The sequence below is a fragment of the Physella acuta genome, unplaced genomic scaffold, assembly GCF_028476545.2.
Source record: "Physella acuta isolate Inbredline_101_S28 unplaced genomic scaffold, ASM2847654v3 ptg001661l, whole genome shotgun sequence".
Taxonomy (NCBI): Eukaryota; Metazoa; Mollusca; class Gastropoda; family Physidae; genus Physella; species Physella acuta.
In genome coordinates, this window is record NW_026733174.1 from 289,629 (window position 1) to 313,216 (window position 23,588).

Below are 23,588 nucleotides of genomic sequence, written 5' to 3' on the forward strand. Positions count from 1 at the left end.
AAAATATTGATAACAAAACTTTGATAGAAAATCAAATCACTGACCTCTATCAGCTACTGTCACCAGCTGTATGGAGAAATGAACACAAGTTGTGCAATGAAAATAGAGCAAAAAGTAATTTAATGTGTTATATTATCTAGCTATTATATACTTAATTTTATAGCTTTAGTTATTCATATTTCATAATACATATTTTGGTTTACCACATTTGTACTGGGCAGCAAAGGTAAAAGATAATGATTTTGGTTAATAATTAAATACAAATGTAGTTAAATACACGAGCTATATTGTCACTGTGTATAATAAAATTATCATTTCTAGGAGTGAAGACATGCACGTTTGCCTTATTTAAGGGGGTCTGGGTATTTATGTTGTACTTTTATACACAGACAGAAGTCTATTTCTGTAACAGATTAAAAACATTACCCTCATATTATCCAGATCAAAGTTCCCGAGGGCATTTTGATAAGCCACAAAGTCTTCCCAAGTGCCAGTAAGTTGAAACTTCTCTTCCAGCCTTTTCTTCCATTCCTCCTGTTCCCGAAGATATGCGTGATAGCTAAAACTTGTCCCCTCGCCTTTTTCCTCTGATTCATCTACTTCCTGTTCAGTTACGTCCTCGACACTCATCAAACCCATTTCTAAACGCATCTGCCTTTCCTGTCATTTATTTTACAAAGAAATGAAATTCTAATCTGGGTATCTTGGAACTAAACAATTTTTTTTTACGAAAAGACATGAAAAACCAAAATATAAATAGAGATATTACATATGACTTTTTTAACCACCATAATAAGGCGCAATTAACAATATTATTCTTGCAATTTTTACCATACAACTATTACAGTGATTAGTTCAGGGACTAAGATAAACAGGAATCTACTTATAGGAATCTAATTATAGAGGGAATGCTGTCTCTGACCTTTTCTCTCTGCTGCATGATCTCTGCTCTATGAAGTCTCTCCTTCTCGTCTGCAATCAATCGATGGCGCGCCAATGTCTTCATGACCTTGACATCTGAGTCCATGTTGGAACGGAAGTCACAGAAAGGTTGCCATTGTTGGAGGAGAAGTCTGAACACAGAAAGCTGAGGAGGGGGGGGGGAGGAAGAGAGAATTGACAAGAATTATAATCATTACTGAAGTGATGTGAAATGTATGAAAGGTGTGTATGTGGAACAATGCTCTGTAAACTCTGTGTGTGTATGTGGAATATTGCTCTGTAAACTCTGTGTGTGTATGTGGAATATTGCTCTGTAAACTCTGTGTGTGTACTGTTATACTGTGTCGAGTCTAGCTGGGTTTGTTGATGTGTATTTTGTTGAATGGTGTAAAAGAGAAGCGACTGGTCAAGTGACAGCGGGTGAGTTGTGTGTGAGTGGGATGGGGGGGGGGGGGGGGCGGCGGCGGCAGGAAGGTGTGCAACTGTTGCTGTGTGTGGCAGTTAATGGTGGTGATGAAAAACAAGTTGGTATGAAAATGACGGTGTCACTTTAAGTTGAGGTTAAAACAGTTATGATCCATCCTAAGCCTTACAACTTGTTTCTGACTGTATCTCACCCTCACAGTTATCTGAACACAGCACATCAACTCAACTACAATAATACTTATCTAAACAAAAAAGAACTTTCATATTAATACAGCTTTTGTGCTAGATCTGTTAGAAACATTACATTATAGTTTACCTGCAATAAATAAAACCTTGTATTATTTTTAAAGAAATATTTTACAAACCTGCGCTTCCCTGAAAAGGTAAGGACTTTTCTCATGTTTGTGTTCTAGAATTTTGTCAGCCTGTTCTTGTGGGATGTCAATTTGAAGACTTGGTGGGATGGAGGAGTCGATGAAGCAATTTATGATTGCATTCACCTTTAAAGCTAATGTGGCTTCGTCTGTATGTGTGTGATGTAGTTGCTGAAATAAAAGAGAACCATGTTCCAAACTGGGTAATAAAGTAATTGTTTGTTCAATACATGGCTAGCTCACAGTGTTGGAATCATGTGAGCTACTTGCAACTTGTGATCCTAGATTTCGGAATCCACTGCACTTGTTCATCTTGCAGGGAGGCTACTCACCTTGTATTTCTGTACTTCTAGCAGGGAGGCTACTCACCTTGTATTTCTGTACCTCTAGCAGGGAGGTTACTCACCTTGTACTTCTGTACCTCTAGCAGGGGAAGCTATCCACCTTGTATTTCTGTACTTGTAGCAGGGGAAGCTACTCACCTTGTATTTCTGAACTTGTAGCAGGGGAAGCTACTCACCTTGTATTTCTGTACTTCTAGCAGGGGAAGTTCCCCACCTTGTATTTTTGTACTTGTAGCAGGGGAAGCAACTCACCTTGTATTTCTGTACTTGTAGCAGGGGAAGTTCCCCACCTTGTATTTTTGTACTTGTAGCAGGGGAAGCAACTCACCTTGTATTTCTGTACTTCTAGTAGGGGAGGCTACTCACCTTGTATTTCTGTACTTGTAGCAGGGGAAACTACTCACCTTGTATTTCTGTACTTCTAGCAGGGGAAGTTCCCCACCTTGTATTTCTGTACTTGTAGCAGGGGAAGCTACTCACCTTGTATTTCTGTACTTGTAGCAGGGGAAGTTCCCCACCTTGTATTTTTGTACTTGTAGCAGGGGAAGCAACTCACCTTGTATTTCTGTACTTCTAGTAGGGGAGGCTACTCACCTTGTATTTCTGTACTTGTAGCAGGGGAAACTACTCACCTTGTATTTCTGTACTTCTAGCAGGGGAAGTTCCCCACCTTGTATTTCTGTACTTGTAGCAGGGGAAGCTACTCACCTTGTATTTCTGTACTTGTAGCAGGGGAAGCTACTCACCTTGTATTTCTGTACTTGTAGCAGGGGGAGTTCCCCACCTTGTATTTTTGTACTTGTAGCAGGGGAAGCAACTCACCTTGTATTTCTGTACTTCTAGTAGGGGAGGCTACTCACCTTGTATTTCTGTACTTGTAGCAGGGGAAGCTATCCACCTTGTATTTCTGTACTTGTAGCAGGGGAAGCTACTCACCTTGTATTTCTGAACTTGTAGCAGGGGAAGCTACTCACCTTGTATTTCTGTACTTCTAGCAGGGGAAGTTCCCCACCTTGTATTTTTGTACTTGTAGCAGGGGAAGCAACTCACCTTGTATTTCTGTACTTGTAGCAGGGGAAGTTCCCCACCTTGTATTTTTGTACTTGTAGCAGGGGAAGCAACTCACCTTGTATTTCTGTACTTCTAGTAGGGGAGGCTACTCACCTTGTATTTCTGTACTTGTAGCAGGGGAAACTACTCACCTTGTATTTCTGTACTTCTAGCAGGGGAAGTTCCCCACCTTGTATTTCTGTACTTGTAGCAGGGGAAGCTACTCACCTTGTATTTCTGTACTTGTAGCAGGGGAAGTTCCCCACCTTGTATTTTTGTACTTGTAGCAGGGGAAGCAACTCACCTTGTATTTCTGTACTTCTAGTAGGGGAGGCTACTCACCTTGTATTTCTGTACTTGTAGCAGGGGAAACTACTCACCTTGTATTTCTGTACTTCTAGCAGGGGAAGTTCCCCACCTTGTATTTCTGTACTTGTAGCAGGGGAAGCTACTCACCTTGTATTTCTGTACTTGTAGCAGGGGAAGCTACTCACCTTGTATTTCTGTACTTGTAGCAGGGGGAGTTCCCCACCTTGTATTTTTGTACTTGTAGCAGGGGAAGCAACTCACCTTGTATTTCTGTACTTCTAGTAGGGGAGGCTACTCACCTTGTATTTCTGTACTTGTAGCAGGGGAAGCTATCCACCTTGTATTTCTGTACTTGTAGCAGGGGAAGCTACTCACCTTGTATTTCTGAACTTGTAGCAGGGGAAGCTACTCACCTTGTATTTCTGTACTTCTAGCAGGGGAAGTTCCCCACCTTGTATTTTTGTACTTGTAGCAGGGGAAGCAACTCACCTTGTATTTCTGTACTTGTAGCAGGGGAAGTTCCCCACCTTGTATTTTTGTACTTGTAGCAGGGGAAGCAACTCACCTTGTATTTCTGTACTTCTAGTAGGGGAGGCTACTCACCTTGTATTTCTGTACTTGTAGCAGGGGAAACTACTCACCTTGTATTTCTGTACTTCTAGCAGGGGAAGTTCCCCACCTTGTATTTCTGTACTTGTAGCAGGGGAAGCTACTCACCTTGTATTTCTGTACTTGTAGCAGGGGGAGTTCCCCACCTTGTATTTTTGTACTTGTAGCAGGGGAAGCAACTCACCTTGTATTTCTGTACTTCTAGTAGGGGAGGCTACTCACCTTGTATTTCTGTACTTGTAGCAGGGGAAACTACTCACCTTGTATTTCTGTACTTCTAGCAGGGGAAGTTCCCCACCTTGTATTTCTGTACTTGTAGCAGGGGAAGCTACTCACCTTGTATTTCTGTACTTGTAGCAGGGGAAGCTACTCACCTTGTATTTCTGTACTTGTAGCAGGGGGAGTTCCCCACCTTGTATTTTTGTACTTGTAGCAGGGGAAGCAACTCACCTTGTATTTCTGTACTTGTAGCAGGGGAAGTTCCCCACCTTGTATTTCTGTACTTGTAGCAGGGGAAGCAACTCACCTTGTATTTCTGTACTTGTAGCAGGGGAAGCTACTCATCTTGTATTTCTGTACTTGTAGCAGGGGAAGTTCCCCACCTTGTATTTTTGTACTTGTAGCAGGGGAAGCAACTCACCTTGTATTTCTGTACTTGTAGCAGGGGAAGTTCCCCACCTTGTATTTCTGTACTTGTAGCAGGGGAAGCAACTCACCTTGTATTTCTGTACTTGTAGCAGGGGAAGCTACTCACCTTGCATTTCTGTACTTGTAGCAGGGGAAGCAACTCACCTTGTATTTCTGTACTTCTAGTAGGGGAAGCAACTCACCTTGTATTTTTGTACTTGTAGCAGGGGAAGCAACTCACCTTGTATTTCTGTACTTGAAGCAGGGGAAGCAACTCACCTTGTATTTCTGTACTTCTATCCAGAACAAGACGTCATTCTCCAGGTGTTGTTCCTGCATGGAGATAAACTTGAGGAACTGCTGGCATGTGATGGGGTTCATCAGGGCCCTCTGCAGCATGAAAATATCCTTGGTCGAAGATATCCATTTGTTCTCCAACAGCTAAGAATTACAATTTCAAAATGTCAACCTTTAAAAAATGTTTGGACAGATAATTAAAAAAAAAAAAAAAACTATCAGAGGCGTAGCAACCTAATCCGGCTCTGGGGCGGACTATCAATTTTGCGCCCCCCATCCCTTTTTTCTATATATAGTTATTCCTGTCTATGAAAAAGCCCCCCCCCCCCCCCCAGTTGGAAAGGTTTGTGGCACTTCTTACCAGTTACTACCCTAAAACAATTTCTATTTTGGTGTCACAAAGTTGTTAAACCCGTATGTGAAGCCTTGTAGCCGTTTATTTTTCGTAGCTTTGACAGTGTATAATTCAATACTTCAGCTTAAAATGAGCTTTCAAATTAATTTCTCTACCCCTTTTGGCGCTCCCTTAAGGGCGGCGCCCGGAATGGCCGCCCCACCCGCCCTCCCCTAGCTACGTCTCTGACAACTATCACTAGTATCACTGTGTATACACTAAACAAGTGCGTAAATAAAAAAATAAATATTTCAAAATATATATGTGTGTATCATTTGTATATACATTCATATAGACTAAGCAAATTATTATATATATCTCTGTGTAAATACCTACATCGATAAATATTAATAATTGGAAAAGGTTTAACATTTTAAAAATAAGCGATTAATTTATAACTTATTTAATTATTTATAAAAATCAATAAGAAATAATAGTACAATCCACATAAATAAAAGGAAAATCAAATGTGACCAACAATGAAATAAAATTATACAATTATATAACACCAGAAAAAAATTCTCCAAGCATAAAAACAAGAAACCCAAATTTGACCTGCTGTAGTCTTGATGTTGGCATCAAAGGGCGAGATGTTATATCTTCCTGAAGGTACAGACCCAGACAATCTCAGTACCCACACCAATACAAGTGTGGGCTAGTTTAACACAAATTTCTATTCATATACTAGTTACTGGTGGTGAACAGAAATACTTTCTTTAAGAGGTGAATTGATCTGAAGTTATTTCACTAGCATGCCAGTAAGGTGAGGAATAAAAATCTAAGTTTAAGGCGAGGTTCTTGTACTTGTTTAAATTTTGAGATTTGACACAAATGCTTTAGGACAGCTAGTGCTACATATGTTTTTGCTTTATGTCTAATAAAGCAACACGTAATTTTTTAAGGTAAAAGTCTGGCTCCTGCCTCAACAGACAAACGTAGAACCTACCTTGACTATAACATACGGAGATTCATCACCCGCGGTTTTAGATTTAACGTGAGGCAAAGATGTACTACCACCCTTGATATCAGTCGTAGACATGAAGCTACTTCTATAGGAAATAGATTGCTTTCTTATAGGAGGGAACACGACATTTTCAACCAGAGAGTAATCAGGGGCTTTTCTATTCAACAACTTGTAGAAAGAATTTTCAGCGTCCTCAATCACCTTATTCACTGCGTGTGCTCGCCGCTTCTTGGTCACAGACTGGTCGTCACCGCCCTCGGAGATGCTTTCTCTCATGACATTTCTAGCCTGGAAGCCTTTAGACAGAAGAAACAAGGGCAGGTGTTTCTTCTCCAGCCTCTCCCTGACAAACTTCTGAGCCTCCAGGATGCTGCTGCTGTGGGGCTTGTCCTCAAGGAATTTTCCCCATCCACCGCCTAGCTCCATCACCTACAGGATGACACCAATTTTTTTATACAACTTGTTATTATCAAATCTCACAAATGTTAAATTTTGTTTTCCATTTGATATGTCTCAAATTTTGTTATAAAACTTCACAAAGTTAATTTTAACAAGTCACAAATGCTGTTTTAACATATCACACATTTTGCTTAACTATTAACTACTAAGATAAGAAAAAAGCTAGCTATAAATAGATATAGACCTATTTATGTTTATTGATAAAGTAATTTATATATAAAAACTGTATTGGCTGTTAGATAATTTTAAACGTGATTTTGTGAATAAAACAACTAATTTTCTTTTGAGATGCTAGACCTGGGAACATAATTATTGTACATGGTTGTTTACTTTAAACTGTACGGTGTAACATTTTTTAGCAGCTGTTGTTACAAAAATTATTGTACATGGTTGTTTACTTTAAACTGTACGGTGTAACATTTTTTAGCAGCTGTTGTTACAAAAATTATTGTACATGGTTGTTTACTTTAAACTGTACTGTGTAACATTTTTTAGCAGCTGTTGTTACAAAAATTATTGTACATGGTTGTTTACTTTAAACTGTACTGTGTAACATTTTTTAGCAGCTGTTGTTACAAAAATTATTGTACATGGTTGTTTACTTTAAACTGTACGGTGTAACATTTTTTAGCAGCTGTTGTTACAAAAATTATTGTACATGGTTGTTTACTTTAAACTGTACTGTGTAACATTTTTTGGCAGCTGTTGTTACAAAAATTATTGTACATGGTTGTTTACTTTAAACTGTACGGTGTAACATTTTTTGGCAGCTATTGTTACAAAAATTATTGTACATGGTTGTTTACTTTAAACTGTACTGTGTAACATTTTTTAGCAGCTGTTGTTACAAAAATTATTGTACATGGTTGTTTACTTTAAACTGTACGGTGTAACATTTTTTGGCAGCTGTTGTTACAAAAATTATTGTACATGGTTGTTTACTTTAAACTGTACGGTGTAACATTTTTTAGCAGCTGTTGTTACAAAAATTATTGTACATGGTTGTTTACTTTAAACTGTACAGTGTAACATTTTTTAGCAGCTGTTGTTACAATAATGTAGTTTAGAGATCCTAAGAGAAAATTTGAACAAGTTTTCATTCATGGGCTTAGATCTAAACATAAAAGTATACAGTGGATGAGAATGTACCTTATTCTGTCCTTCTTTCCCTGCAGGACTACTTGGTCCAAAGAAATACTTCCTATTCAGGTAGTGCTTTTTAATTTCCCTCGCTCGAAAATCTCTTTTACGAGCATCATCATGCGGAGTTCTCCTCCAAGCTTCAATATCCATCCAACACTGGAATATAACAGGAAACAACAATTTCAACTTTTTTTACACTTGTTGCTGGACTAAACAGATTACCTCAGTAACTCTCAAACAAGAATATACACTAAAAATGTGTGTTTCCATGGCAAAAGTGAATGCCAAATTTTTATATAATCTGACATTTTTAAACTAAAAAATTCTGGCCTGTAAGCTATTCTAACCCAATCAAATCATGTTCACCTCTATTGTAATACTATCAAGATACTGAATGCTGTGACATCTTTACTTAGACAAAATTTACAAGATAATGAATACTGTGCTATATGTACCTCTGCAAAGTTAACAGAATAAAGAAAACACTGATACCTTTAAATCTATCTCAGCAAAGTTCTCAATGAGATACTGTCGGAAATGTTCAAGCTCGATGCGGTTATGAATAAGCTTATCTAAGGTCCAGTCTTTGAATTCTGATGGGACTCGTTGAAGGACAGAATCATCATACACTGGATCCTTGTAACCCTCCATAGGGTCGTCCGGTGTAAGAGATCTCTAAAGATAAAAAACAAAAATCTTTGGTAAACCATTTGAAATATTTACTGTTAGTTATAGGGTCATCCGGTGTAGGAGATCTCTAAAGATAAAAAACAAAAATCTTTGGTAAACCATTTGAAATATTTACTGTTAGCTATAATCATCTGATGAAACAAAAAATTACCACAAAAAGAATTTAGGCCTACTAAAAACCTACAAAGAACCTGATGTAAATTAAACTTACTTCCTTAATGATTCCTTTTTTTTGTAAGCCTAAGATGGAGGTGTTTCTTGTTTCCAACCTCCTTGTTATCTCAGCACGTTCAACCTGGCGGAGAAATTATCAGATAAAAAACCAGGGATACTATTTTTTACATCAATCCTGGGTCTGAGAGTTTGAAAATATACATTCCAATCATATAGGCTCAGGGAGTTAGAAATAATCTTTGTGGTCTGAAAGCCATTGTCTCCCATTGAGCAATGTTTGGCATACATTTTTAGTGAAAGATTGTTGAAAAATCTTTAATTGTTGTTGATTATAACACAGACTGAATTGTCCAAATTTAGGTCAGAATACATCCCAGTTCAGTTAACCTCTTTAAAAGTCTAGCTGCAGTTAATGTCACTGTGTTTTAAGCTAAAAATAAAATACTTGACATATGCAGCTTCCAGTAGTTTCATGCTCTAGCAGGACTGGCTAAGAGAAACTTGATAGACCAAGTTGTCACCTGTTGTCATCATGCTTACCTTACAGTAGTTTTTCACGTCCTGGTTCAGGTAACGCTGGAAGGCATCAAAGAGTACCTTCAAGGTAAACTCTTCTGCTTCGTCAAACAGGTCTTCATAAGCTGGGTTCAAGTGGTCCATGATGTCCAGTTCTACACTCTCACACACACCAATGCTGCTGGGGGCGCCTTCAACAATAAACTGAGCAAACAGATACTGGAGAAGAAGGATAATAAAAAAAATAAAAAATTAAAAATACAAGTTAAATGTCATTGCTTAAATTTGTACAAGTGAGTTTTCTTTTTATAATTCTCTTGAATTACACAACTATTTAGACAAAGTATAATACAATTTTAATGATATTTTTTTAAATTAAAGTTTATTAGATATATGCTTTCAGTAATAATAGCAAAGTAGAAAAAAAAAGCAATAAAAAAAGTAAATTAAAAACCCACAGACCTTTGCTTGCTTAGAAATCAGATGCAGGTCAAGCTTGTCTTTATAAAACAGTTTCCTATATTCCTGGACCCTTTCCCAAAAGTCAAGATGCTTAACCCAATCCTGAATTTAAAAAAAAAACATTAAGGCAAGATGCTTAAAGCAGTCCTGTTTTTAAATAAAACATCAAGTCAAGATGCTTAATCCAGTCCTGTTTTTAAATAAAACATCAAGTCAAGATGCTTAACCCAGTCCACTAGCTTTATTATAACTCTGACCAGTTAAGCTCTTACAGTGTTTTCACTTTTTTCAATAAACTTTCTAAAAGTTCTTCCTGCATCTTGCTCATGGTGAAGGGCCTGTAACAGAAACTCCATACGCTCGCTGCCCATGAAATCACAGTCCTTGATTTCTGCGTAGTGCACGCCATCAAGTTTCTCCTTCTGGGGATCTTTAGCATCAGGGGGGCAGACTTTAGCAGACTCCTGCGAGTCTTGCCGGTAGAATGTGTAGTTGGGAGTGCTGGATGAGAAAAATGGACTCCGGTCAACTAACTCTACTTTAATAAGGGTAAATAAATGTTACACCTAGCTTACTACTAGACAACCCAGTTTCCAGTTAATAAAGGTAAATAAATGTTACACCTAACTTACTACTAGACAACCCAGTTTCCAGTTAATAAGGGTAAATAAATGCAACTTTTAAATGAAAGTGTTTAACAAGCTGTTGATTCTACCAGATCACCAGATGCATATTTGTAGAAAATATTTTTGAGTTCTTTTTACTTAATCTCGGTAAAAAAGTAAAATCACACCAAATATTATTTTAAATAAAATTATATCAGAATTTTACAAATTCCATTGCTAAGAAAAAGATTTATATAAAATATTTAAGGCCTGTAGTAGTTTGTAAAGAAACTCAATTATTTACTGTGCTTTTTATACTTGTTTAGTTTTTAACTTATTAATTTTTGTTTGGTCTACTATTTTCGGCTTGCCTTAAATCTTGTTTATCGGTCGTTCTAGATAAATTCATTGTATTCTCGAATTAGGAGAACAGTCAAGTGTATCCTATTGAAAATTGATAATAATGTTGGCAGCTAATAAAAATAACAGATTTATCATTAAAGCTATAACCAACATAAAATTTAGGTTTATAATGCATTAAACTTTTGAATGGGCAACATGGTTTAATTTTCCACAGAAGCCTTGTTTGTTGTGAAAATAAGTAAATAAAATATTTTTTTCTGAACTTTTATAATTAAAGGTGTGTTTCTAAATCAGAATATTTCTCTGAATTATATTTAGTTTTAGGCCTACGTTTTTAAATTTTTTTTGGATTATACCTTGGTTTTAAACATAATTATTTTTTCTACATAAATGTGTATTTTAAAATTCTACCCATGTTGCAGGTTTTCTAATCTCTGGTTTAGACAAATGTATAAACAAAGAAATAACAAACTTGTAAACAGAGTTTTAGTGGCATATAGATTGTAGAAGATAATACAGTGCTTACTCTTTTCCTTGAGTAGACTTAGGTTTTTCATCAATAATTTTAACCATTGGAGTCAGTAAGTCTTTTGGCTTCTTGAGGGGAGTCAGTGGAACAACAGTTTCTGCGGTGTCCCCTAAAATAGAAGTCAGTGGCTTGTACGGGCATGGAACCACAGATAAAGGCTCAGCAAGTTTTTTTTGGCTGGGGAGGCCCTCCACCTTTGGTTTTAACTCCATGGCCACCTCCTCCACTAGACTCTTAGCCGTGATGTCAGGCAGTTTAGTGTTGGTGGATGTAATGCTCTCACGACCAGTTTTTGTTTCAGTATTAATTGATGGTCGCTGTGTCGTAGCTGCATCTGTCACTGTGTCATGGGAGGGGCGTCCCTTGGTTTCTGAAGTGGCTGAGACTGACTTCTCTGGAGCCGAAGGTTTCCTACTGGATTTGGCTGTTGGTGTAGGGGACTTAAAGGCAGCTTGCTTCAACCCCAGGTACTTCGCTGTTGGGGTGTTAGCCAAACGTTTGATGGTGTCTTCACCATACACGCGCCTGTTGCCCACCATGGGGGAAGTTCCAGAAGGATCTGGCCTTGATTTTGTTAATTTTAGAACGGCATTATCAATCGGCAACTGTGGAAAAATAGCAAATCATTACCTGGACTCTAATGGTTTTAAGTCAAGTAAAGTAATTTACTTTTAGAAACTTTTAGATATATCACACAATAATATCTAAACATACTGTTTATAGCCTAAAATTTTTCTTCTCCTGAGATGTATAAAATTATATGAAATAGTTTTTCTGATGCGGACAGTGTGGTCTTGCAGTAGACTGTGTGCTTCCTTACCCAAAAGAGAAGAGGATAAGACCAGCTTAATGCCGTCATGGCCTTCTCCTCTAGCCCCAGACTAACAGGTGACATGGTGTACTCACCTCTAGCCCCAGACAGGTGAAGTAGTGTACTCACCTCTCTAGCCCCAGACAGGTGACATGGTGTACTCACCTCTCTAGCCCCAGACAGACAGGTGACATGGTGTACTCACCTCTAGCCCCAGACAGGTGACATGGTGTACTCACCTCTCTAGCCCCAGACAGGTGAAGTAGTGTACTCACCTCTAGCCCCAGACAGGTGAAGTAGTGTACTCACCTCTAGCCCCAGACAGGTGAAGTAGTGTACTCACCTCTCTAGCCCCAGACAGGTGAAGTAGTGTACTCACCTCTCTAGCCCCAGACAGGTGAAGTAGTGTACTCACCTCTCTAGCCCCAGACAGGTGAAGTAGTGTACTCACCTCTCTAGCCCCAGACAGGTGAAGTAGTGTACTCACCTCTCTAGCCCCAGACAGGTGAAGTAGTGTACTCACCTCTCTAGCCCCAGACAGACAGGTGACATGGTGTACTCACCTCTCTAGCCCCAGACAGGTGACATAGTGTACTCACCTCTCTAGCCCCAGACAGGTGACATGGTGTACTCACCTCTCTAGCCCCAGACAGGTGAAGTAGTGTACTCACCTCTAGCCCCAGACAGGTGAAGTAGTGTACTCACCTCTCTAGCCCCAGACAGGTGAAGTAGTGTACTCACCTCTCTAGCCCCAGACAGGTGAAGTAGTGTACTCACCTCTCTAGCCCCAGACAGGTGAAGTAGTGTACTCACCTCTAGCCCCAGACAGGTGAAGTAGTGTACTCACCTCTCTAGCCCCAGACAGGTGAAGTAGTGTACTCACCTCTAGCCCCAGACAGGTGAAGTAGTGTACTCACCTCTCTAGCCCCAGACAGGTGACATGGTGTACTCACCTCTCTAGCCCCAGACAGGTGAAGTAGTGTACTCACCTCTAGCCCCAGACAGGTGAAGTAGTGTACTCACCTCTAGCCCCAGACAGGTGAAGTAGTGTACTCACCTCTTTAGCCCCAGACAGGTGAAGTAGTGTACTCACCTCTAGCCCCAGACAGGTGAAGTAGTGTACTCACCTCTCTAGCCCCAGACAGGTGAAGTAGTGTACTCACCTCTCTAGCCCCAGACTGACAGGTGACATGGTGTACTCACCTCTCTAGCCCCAGACAGGTGACATGGTGTACTCACCTCTCTAGCCCCAGACTGACAGGTGAAATAGTGTACTCACCTCTCTAGCCCCAGACAGGTGACATGGTGTACTCACCTCTCTAGCCCCAGACAGGTGACATGGTGTACTCACCTCTCTAGCCCCAGACTGACAGGTGACATGGTGTACTCACCTCTCTAGCCCCAGACAGACAGGTGACATGGTGTACTCACCTCTCTAGCCCCAGACAGGTGAAATAGTGTACTCACCTCTCTAGCCCCAGACAGACAGGTGACATGGTGTACTCACCTCTCTAGCCCCAGACAGGTGAAATAGTGTACTCACCTCTCTAGCCCCAGACAGACAGGTGACATGGTGTACTCACCTCTCTAGCCCCAGATAGACAGGTGACATGGTGTACTCACCTCTCTAGCCCCAGACAGGTGACATGGTGTACTCACCTCTCTAGCCCCAGACAGACAGGTGACATGGTGTACTCACCTCTCTAGCCCCAGACAGGTGACATGGTGTACTCACCTCTCTAGCCCCAGACAGGTGACATGGTGTACTCACCTCTCTAGCCCCAGATAGACAGGTGACATGGTGTACTCACCTCTCTAGCCCCAGATAGACAGGTGACATGGTGTACTCACCTCTCTAGCCCCAGATAGACAGGTGACATGGTGTACTCACCTCTCTAGCCCCAGACAGGTGACATGGTGTACTCACCTCTCTAGCCCCAGACAGACAGGTGACATGGTGTACTCACCTCTCTAGCCCCAGACAGGTGACATGGTGTACTCACCTCTCTAGCCCCAGACAGGTGACATGGTGTACTCACCTCTCTAGCCCCAGATAGACAGGTGACATGGTGTACTCACCTCTCTAGCCCCAGACAGGTGACATGGTGTACTCACCTCTCTAGCCCCAGACAGACAGGTGACATGGTGTACTCACCTCTCTAGCCCCAGACAGACAGGTGACATGGTGTACTCACCTCTCTAGCCCCAGACAGGTGACATGGTGTACTCACCTCTAGCCCCAGACAGGTGAAGTAGTGTACTCACCTCTCTAGCCCCAGACTGACAGGTGACATGGTGTACTCACCTCTCTAGCCCCAGATAGACAGGTGACATGGTGTACTCACCTCTCTAGCCCCAGACTGACAGGTGACATGGTGTACTCACCTCTCTAGCCCCAGATAGACAGGTGACATGGTGTACTCACCTCTCTAGCCCCAGACAGACAGGTGACATAGTGTACTCACCTCTCTAGCCCCAGATAGACAGGTGACATGGTGTACTCACCTCTCTAGCCCCAGATAGACAGGTGACATGGTGTACTCACCTCTCTAGCCCCAGATAGACAGGTGACATGGTGTACTCACCTCTCTAGCCCCAGATAGACAGGTGACATGGTGTACTCACCTCTCTAGCCCCAGATAGACAGGTGACATGGTGTACTCACCTCTCTAGCCCCAGATAGACAGGTGACATGGTGTACTCACCTCTCTAGCCCCAGATAGACAGGTGACATGGTGTACTCACCTCTCTAGCCCCAGATAGACAGGTGACATGGTGTACTCACCTCTCTAGCCCCAGATAGACAGGTGACATGGTGTACTCACCTCTCTAGCCCCAGATAGACAGGTGACATGGTGTACTCACCTCTCTAGCCCCAGATAGACAGGTGACATGGTGTACTCACCTCTCTAGCCCCAGATAGACAGGTGACATGGTGTACTCACCTCTCTAGCCCCAGATAGACAGGTGACATGGTGTACTCACCTCTCTAGCCCCAGACAGACAGGTGACATGGTGTACTCACCTCTCTAGCCCCAGATAGACAGGTGACATGGTGTACTCACCTCTCTAGCCCCAGACAGGTGACATGGTGTACTCACCTCTCTAGCCCCAGACAGACAGGTGACATGGTGTACTCACCTCTCTAGCCCCAGACAGGTGAAGTAGCGTACTCACCTCTAGCCCCAGACAGGTGAAGTAGTGTACTCACCTCTCTAGCCCCAGACAGGTGAAGTAGTGTACTCACCTCTCTAGCCCCAGACAGGTGAAGTAGTGTACTCACCTCTCTAGCCCCAGACAGGTGAAGTAGTGTACTCACCTCTAGCCCCAGACTGACAGGTGACATGGTGTACTCACCTCTCTAGCCCCAGACAGGTGACATGGTGTACTCACCTCTCTAGCCCCAGACAGGTGAAGTAGTGTACTCACCTCTCTAGCCCCAGACAGACAGGTGACATGGTGTACTCACCTCTCTAGCCCCAGACAGGTGACATGGTGTACTCACCTCTCTAGCCCCAGACAGACAGGTGACATGGTGTACTCACCTCTCTAGCCCCAGACAGGTGACATGGTGTACTCACCTCTCTAGCCCCAGACAGACAGGTGACATGGTGTACTCACCTCTCTAGCCCCAGACAGACAGGTGACATGGTGTACTCACCTCTCTAGCCCCAGACAGACAGGTGACATGGTGTACTCACCTCTCTAGCCCCAGACAGACAGGTGACATGGTGTACTCACCTCTCTAGCCCCAGACAGGTGAAGTAGTGTACTCACCTCTCTAGCCCCAGACAGACAGGTGACATGGTGTACTCACCTCTCTAGCCCCAGACAGGTGACATGGTGTACTCACCTCTCTAGCCCCAGACAGACAGGTGACATGGTGTACTCACCTCTCTAGCCCCAGACAGACAGGTGACATGGTGTACTCACCTCTCTAGCCCCAGACAGGTGACATGGTGTACTCACCTCTCTAGCCCCAGACTGACAGGTGACATGGTGTACTCACCTCTCTAGCCCCAGACAGACAGGTGACATAGTGTACTCACCTCTCTAGCCCCAGACAGACAGGTGACATGGTGTACTCACCTCTCTAGCCCCAGACAGGTGACATGGTGTACTCACCTCTCTAGCCCCAGACTGACAGGTGACATGGTGTACTCACCTCTCTAGCCCCAGACAGACAGGTGACATGGTGTACTCACCTCTCTAGCCCCAGACAGGTGAAATAGTGTACTCACCTCTCTAGCCCCAGACAGACAGGTGACATGGTGTACTCACCTCTCTAGCCCCAGATAGACAGGTGACATGGTGTACTCACCTCTCTAGCCCCAGATAGACAGGTGACATGGTGTACTCACCTCTCTAGCCCCAGATAGACAGGTGACATGGTGTACTCACCTCTCTAGCCCCAGATAGACAGGTGACATGGTGTACTCACCTCTCTAGCCCCAGACAGACAGGTGACATAGTGTACTCACCTCTCTAGCCCCAGATAGACAGGTGACATGGTGTACTCACCTCTCTAGCCCCAGATAGACAGGTGACATGGTGTACTCACCTCTCTAGCCCCAGATAGACAGGTGACATGGTGTACTCACCTCTCTAGCCCCAGATAGACAGGTGACATGGTGTACTCACCTCTCTAGCCCCAGATAGACAGGTGACATGGTGTACTCACCTCTCTAGCCCCAGATAGACAGGTGACATGGTGTACTCACCTCTCTAGCCCCAGATAGACAGGTGACATGGTGTACTCACCTCTCTAGCCCCAGATAGACAGGTGACATGGTGTACTCACCTCTCTAGCCCCAGATAGACAGGTGACATGGTGTACTCACCTCTCTAGCCCCAGATAGACAGGTGACATGGTGTACTCACCTCTCTAGCCCCAGATAGACAGGTGACATGGTGTACTCACCTCTCTAGCCCCAGATAGACAGGTGACATGGTGTACTCACCTCTCTAGCCCCAGATAGACAGGTGACATGGTGTACTCACCTCTCTAGCCCCAGACAGACAGGTGACATGGTGTACTCACCTCTCTAGCCCCAGATAGACAGGTGACATGGTGTACTCACCTCTCTAGCCCCAGACAGGTGACATGGTGTACTCACCTCTCTAGCCCCAGACAGACAGGTGACATGGTGTACTCACCTCTCTAGCCCCAGACAGGTGAAGTAGCGTACTCACCTCTAGCCCCAGACAGGTGAAGTAGTGTACTCACCTCTCTAGCCCCAGACAGGTGAAGTAGTGTACTCACCTCTCTAGCCCCAGACAGGTGAAGTAGTGTACTCACCTCTCTAGCCCCAGACAGGTGAAGTAGTGTACTCACCTCTAGCCCCAGACTGACAGGTGACATGGTGTACTCACCTCTCTAGCCCCAGACAGGTGACATGGTGTACTCACCTCTCTAGCCCCAGACAGGTGAAGTAGTGTACTCACCTCTCTAGCCCCAGACAGACAGGTGACATGGTGTACTCACCTCTCTAGCCCCAGACAGGTGACATGGTGTACTCACCTCTCTAGCCCCAGACAGGTGAAGTAGTGTACTCACCTCTCTAGCCCCAGACAGGTGAAGTAGTGTACTCACCTCTCTAGCCCCAGACAGGTGAAGTAGTGTACTCACCTCTCTAGCCCCAGACAGACAGGTGACATGGTGTACTCACCTCTCTAGCCCCAGACAGGTGACATGGTGTACTCACCTCTCTAGCCCCAGACTGACAGGTGACATGGTGTACTCACCTCTCTAGCCCCAGACAGACATGTGACATGGTGTACTCACCTCTCTAGCCCCAGACAGACAGGTGACATGGTGTACTCACCTCTCTAGCCCCAGACAGACAGGTGACATGGTGTACTCACCTCTCTAGCCCCAGACAGGTGACATGGTGTACTCACCTCTCTAGCCCCAGACAGACAGGTGACATGGTGTACTCACCTCTCTAGCCCCAGACAGGTGACATGGTGTACTCACCTCTCTAGCCCCAGACAGACAGGTGACATGGTGTACTCACCTCTCTAGCCCCAGACAGACAGGTGACATGGTGTACTCACCTCTCTAGCCCCAGACAGACAGGTGACATGGTGTACTCACCTCTCTAGCCCCAGATAGACAGGTGACATGGTGTACTCACCTCTCTAGCCCCAGACAGGTGAAGTAGTGTACTCACCTCTCTAGCCCCAGACAGACAGGTGACATGGTGTACTCACCTCTCTAGCCCCAGACAGGTGACATGGTGTACTCACCTCTCTAGCCCCAGACAGACAGGTGACATGGTGTACTCACCTCTCTAGCCCCAGACAGACAGGTGACATGGTGTACTCACCTCTCTAGCCCCAGACAGGTGACATGGTGTACTCACCTCTCTAGCCCCAGACTGACAGGTGACATGGTGTACTCACCTCTCTAGCCCCAGACAGACAGGTGACATAGTGTACTCACCTCTCTAGCCCCAGACAGACAGGTGACATGGTGTACTCACCTCTCTAGCCCCAGACAGGTGACATGGTGTACTCACCTCTCTAGCCCCAGACTGACAGGTGACATGGTGTACTCACCTCTCTAGCCCCAGACAGACAGGTGACATGGTGTACTCACCTCTCTAGCCCCAGACAGGTGAAATAGTGTACTCACCTCTCTAGCCCCAGACAGACAGGTGACATGGTGTACTCACCTCTCTAGCCCCAGATAGACAGGTGACATGGTGTACTCACCTCTCTAGCCCCAGACTGACAGGTGACATGGTGTACTCACCTCTCTAGCCCCAGACAGGTGAAATAGTGTACTCACCTCTCTAGCCCCAGACAGACAGGTGACATGGTGTACTCACCTCTCTAGCCCCAGATAGACAGGTGACATGGTGTACTCACCTCTCTAGCCCCAGACAGGTGACATGGTGTACTCACCTCTCTAGCCCCAGATAGACAGGTGACATGGTGTACTCACCTCTCTAGCCCCAGACAGACAGGTGACATGGTGTACTCACCTCTCTAGCCCCAGATAGACAGGTGACATGGTGTACTCACCTCTCTAGCCCCAGATAGACAGGTGACATGGTGTACTCACCTCTCTAGCCCCAGATAGACAGGTGACATGGTGTACTCACCTCTCTAGCCCCAGATAGACAGGTGACATGGTGTACTCACCTCTCTAGCCCCAGATAGACAGGTGACATGGTGTACTCACCTCTCTAGCCCCAGACAGGTGACATGGTGTACTCACCTCTCTAGCCCCAGACAGGTGAAATAGTGTACTCACCTCTCTAGCCCCAGACAGGTGAAATAGTGTACTCACCTCTCTAGCCCCAGACAGGTGACATGGTGTACTCACCTCTCTAGCCCCAGATAGACAGGTGACATGGTGTACTCACCTCTCTAGCCCCAGATAGACAGGTGACATGGTGTACTCACCTCTCTAGCCCCAGATAGACAGGTGACATGGTGTACTCACCTCTCTAGCCCCAGATAGACAGGTGACATGGTGTACTCACCTCTCTAGCCCCAGACAGGTGACATGGTGTACTCACCTCTCTAGCCCCAGATAGACAGGTGACATGGTGTACTCACCTCTCTAGCCCCAGATAGACAGGTGACATGGTGTACTCACCTCTCTAGCCCCAGATAGACAGGTGACATGGTGTACTCACCTCTCTAGCCCCAGATAGACAGGTGACATGGTGTACTCACCTCTCCAGCCCCAGATAGACAGGTGACATGGTGTACTCACCTCTCTAGCCCCAGATAGACAGGTGACATGGTGTACTCACCTCTCTAGCCCCAGATAGACAGGTGACATGGTGTACTCACCTCTCTAGCCCCAGATAGACAGGTGACATGGTGTACTCACCTCTCTAGCCCCAGATAGACAGGTGACATGGTGTACTCACCTCTCTAGCCCCAGACTGACAGGTGACATGGTGTACTCACCTCTCTAGCCCCAGATAGACAGGTGACATGGTGTACTCACCTCTCTAGCCCCAGACAGGTGACATGGTGTACTCACCTCTCTAGCCCCAGACAGGTGACATAGTGTACTCACCTCTCTAGCCCCAGACAGACAGGTGACATGGTGTACTCACCTCTCTAGCCCCAGACAGGTGACATAGTGTACTCACCTCTCTAGCCCCAGACAGACAGGTGACATGGTGTACTCACCTCTCTAGCCCCAGACAGGTGACATGGTGTACTCACCTCTCTAGCCCCAGACTGACAGGTGACATGGTGTACTCACCTCTCTAGCCCCAGACAGGTGACATGGTGTACTCACCTCTCTAGCCCCAGACAGGTGACATGGTGTACTCACCTCTCTAGCCCCAGACAGACAGGTGACATGGTGTACTCACCTCTCTAGCCCCAGACAGGTGACATGGTGTACTCACCTCTCTAGCCCCAGACAGGTGACATGGTGTACTCACCTCTCTAGCCCCAGACTGACAGGTGACATGGTGTACTCACCTCTCTAGCCCCAGACTGACAGGTGACATGGTGTACTCACCTCTCTAGCCCCAGACAGGTGACATGGTGTACTCACCTCTCTAGCCCCAGACAGGTGACATGGTGTACTCACCTCCTCAATTCCAGGTCCCTTCCTGTTCCTGGGACAGCAGGACTTGGGTCTGAGGGGGAGCAGTGCTTGCGTGTGGGGGTAGGGGTCAGACTCTTTCACAGGTGTGGCTGACTTCATTTGATTATAAAGGTAATACTTCTCAGGATGGGTACGTAGTAGGTGCTTCAGTAGATATCTGGGTGCCCTGTATTGTAACACATGACAACATTTAAATTAACAACATATACCCTATCAATTTACCACTTAAGTAATGATTTAGTTTTTGTACAGGCAATTAAAGATATCTAACCTTTCCTGGTAGCTCGTTACTTTTTATCTTTAGACATGGAAAAGTTTATGGATGTCATACATGTTTAAATTGAGTCACTGAGAGAAACATACAAGTATAAAACCACGAAATCTGCCTGGATTTCATACATGTTTAACATTGAGATACTGAGAACAACATACCAGTATAGAACCAATGGTTCCAGAACTTTAGCGTGGACCTGAAACAAATATTTAGGACACCAACTGGAAAGGTTTTCAAGGCCCAATTTCTTTTTGTCTTCATAGGACAGCTCAAAGGGTGAACCTTTCTTGTAGTAGCGGTCCCTCATATACATGATATATCTGAAAACATCAAACATTGCTCATATACATGATATATCTGAAAACATCAAACATCCCTCATATACATGATATATCTGAAAACATCAAACATCCCTCATATACATGATGTTTATGAAAACAGCAAACATCACTCATATACATGATGTATCTGAAAACATCTAACATCAGGAATACATCCCTACATGTGGCCAAAATGTAATGATGACACCGGTTTCTTCTAATAAACCAGTCAGCCTGATTTAGCCAATTTGTGGTATGCCTGGCTAGTGCTCCCCCCCCCCCCCCCCCCCCCCCTGTAAGAAGTCTGATGGTATAATTCAAAATGTGACACAAACCTTTTTTTTTCCTCTTCAGTGTTGATGAGCCTCCCTTTATCAATATCTACCCAAAGCTCCCAGTACTTCTCCCCGTGTGTGCCTTCCAGGAACTTCTTAAAGGCCATGATCCCTTTCAAACTAGTCAAGCTATGCCACTTGTCCTTCTTGCGGCGGAAATGAATGTCCCGCTCTTCAAAGTCCTCGTCACTGTCCAGCAGGGAGTCTGCATCACTTTCCTCCTCTGCGGACTTGGGCATGGGTTTATCCCAGGTTATGTGGATTGGCTCTTTGTCAGCCACCGTGTCTTCTTCATGGGGGGCTTTTAGGGACTGCAGAACATAGTTTAGCTCTTCCACGTCGCTAGCCTTGACCACGGACAGACTCTCCAGTCTGTCCACTGACACACAGGTCAGGTCCATGGAAGGGTATATGCTGCTGACCGCTGGGTCAGCCAGGACTATTTTCTCATCAATGTCCAGCATATCCGCCAGAGTTTTCTTCATGACGGCACCAACAATAACTGAACCCATCTCCTCTATGGATCTCAGTATGATCTGGCCGGTGCCACCAGATTCCCAGGTACCGTCGTAGTAAATTTGATCTATTATAGGCTGGGCAAATAAACGCTTCTCGAAATCCTCATCTTTCTCATCTATTTCACCAATACCAGACTCTGCATCAGTGCTCTGGTTATCCTGCTTGGGATAGATGAACATAACGTTGCCAGGGGGGACCATCTCCTCGTCAGCCTCCTGCTCCCCTGGGATCTTCCTCCTCAGCATTGTTGTTGAGGAGTGAATCTTGTCAGAAGGACGTGGAGTGAAAGGCTTTTCTTTGACAAACAGATGCTCATCTAGCGCTGTTTGATCATTAATGGAAGGCTCTGTTTCATTGGGGCCTTTTAGCACTGTAAATTAATGTAAATCATCAAATGAAATTGGTGAGGTCAAGTATTAAGGCAACTGTAAAAAATGCTATGAATACCATAAAATCCTTTAGAATAAGTGGAGAGTCCAGTGAATTTATAGAAGAAGAAATATAATGGGTGTAAACCTCAACATGAAAACAATGAATAAAAACAAATTAAAAATAAAACATTCAGCTGCTTTAAAACATTCCAAAAATTTCAAATAGTCTCCTTTAAGTCCATTGTTTGCTGTCTATCAGCATGAAAAGACCATGTCCATCACATCCCAAACTAAAGCTCCCTACCTGGTGTATAGACCCCAAACTAAAGCTCCCTACCTGGTGTGTAGACCCCAAACTAAAGCTCCCTACCTGGTGTGTAGACCCCAAACTAAAGCTCCCTACCTGGTGTGTAGACCCCAAACTAAAGCTCCCTACCTGGTGTGTAGACCCCAAACTAAAGCTCCCTACCTGGTGTATAGACCCCAAACTAAAGCTCCCTACCTGGTGTATAGACCCCAAACTAAAGCTCCCTACCTGGTGTATCAACCCCAAACTAAAGCTCCCTACCTGGTGTATAGACCCCAAACTAAAGCTCCCTACCTGGTGTATAGACCCCAAACTAAAGCTCCCTACCTGGTGTCCCAAACTAAAGCTCCCTACCTGGTGTGTAGACCCCAAACTAAAGCTCCCTACCTGGTGTCCCAAACTAAAGCTCCCTACCTGGTGTGTAGACCCCCAAACTAAAGCTCCCTACCTGGTGTCCCAAACTAAAGCTCCCTACCTGGTGTATAGACCCCAAACTAAAGCTCCCTACCTGGTGTGTAGACCCCAAACTAAAGCTCCCTACCTGGTGTCCCAAACTAAAGCTCCCTACCTGGTGTCCCAAACTAAAGCTCCCGACCTGGTGTGTAGACCCCCAAACTAAAGCTCCCTACCTGGTGTCCCAAACTAAAGCTCCCTACCTGGTGTATAGACCCCAAACTAAAGCTCCCTACCTGGTGTATAGACCCCAAACTAAAGCTCCCTACCTGGTGTCCCAAACTAAAGCTCCCGACCTGGTGTGTAGACCCCCAAACTAAAGCTCCCTACCTGG

The 23,588-nt window shown here is 44.3% G+C and overlaps 1 protein-coding gene across 5 annotated transcripts in view; it reads right to left on the reverse strand.

Moving 5' to 3' along the window:
• Window positions 1-23,588, reverse strand: part of LOC131929659 (regulator of G-protein signaling 22) — a 48,493-nt gene that overhangs the window by 4,501 nt on the left and 20,404 nt on the right. For 4 of the 5 annotated variants that reach the window (XM_059285968.1, XM_059285966.1, XM_059285970.1 and 1 more), the window contains exons 8-24: window positions 21,605-22,493; window positions 21,108-21,269; window positions 20,658-20,841; window positions 11,275-11,882; window positions 10,053-10,281; window positions 9,781-9,882; window positions 9,343-9,537; window positions 8,840-8,923; window positions 8,431-8,613; window positions 7,945-8,094; window positions 6,319-6,765; window positions 5,928-5,975; window positions 4,961-5,122; window positions 1,734-1,913; window positions 923-1,087; window positions 427-660; window positions 45-66 (exon numbers count right to left, since the gene is read on the reverse strand). In XM_059285968.1, the coding sequence (XP_059141951.1) occupies window positions 45-66; window positions 427-660; window positions 923-1,087; window positions 1,734-1,913; window positions 4,961-5,122; window positions 5,928-5,975; window positions 6,319-6,765; window positions 7,945-8,094; window positions 8,431-8,613; window positions 8,840-8,923; window positions 9,343-9,537; window positions 9,781-9,882; window positions 10,053-10,281; window positions 11,275-11,882; window positions 20,658-20,841; window positions 21,108-21,269; window positions 21,605-22,493 (4,044 nt within the window). The remainder of the gene's footprint in view (window positions 1-44; window positions 67-426; window positions 661-922; window positions 1,088-1,733; window positions 1,914-4,960; window positions 5,123-5,927; window positions 5,976-6,318; window positions 6,766-7,944; window positions 8,095-8,430; window positions 8,614-8,839; window positions 8,924-9,342; window positions 9,538-9,780; window positions 9,883-10,052; window positions 10,282-11,274; window positions 11,883-20,657; window positions 20,842-21,107; window positions 21,270-21,604; window positions 22,494-23,588) is intronic. The other variant, XM_059285969.1, reaches the window with a different exon arrangement.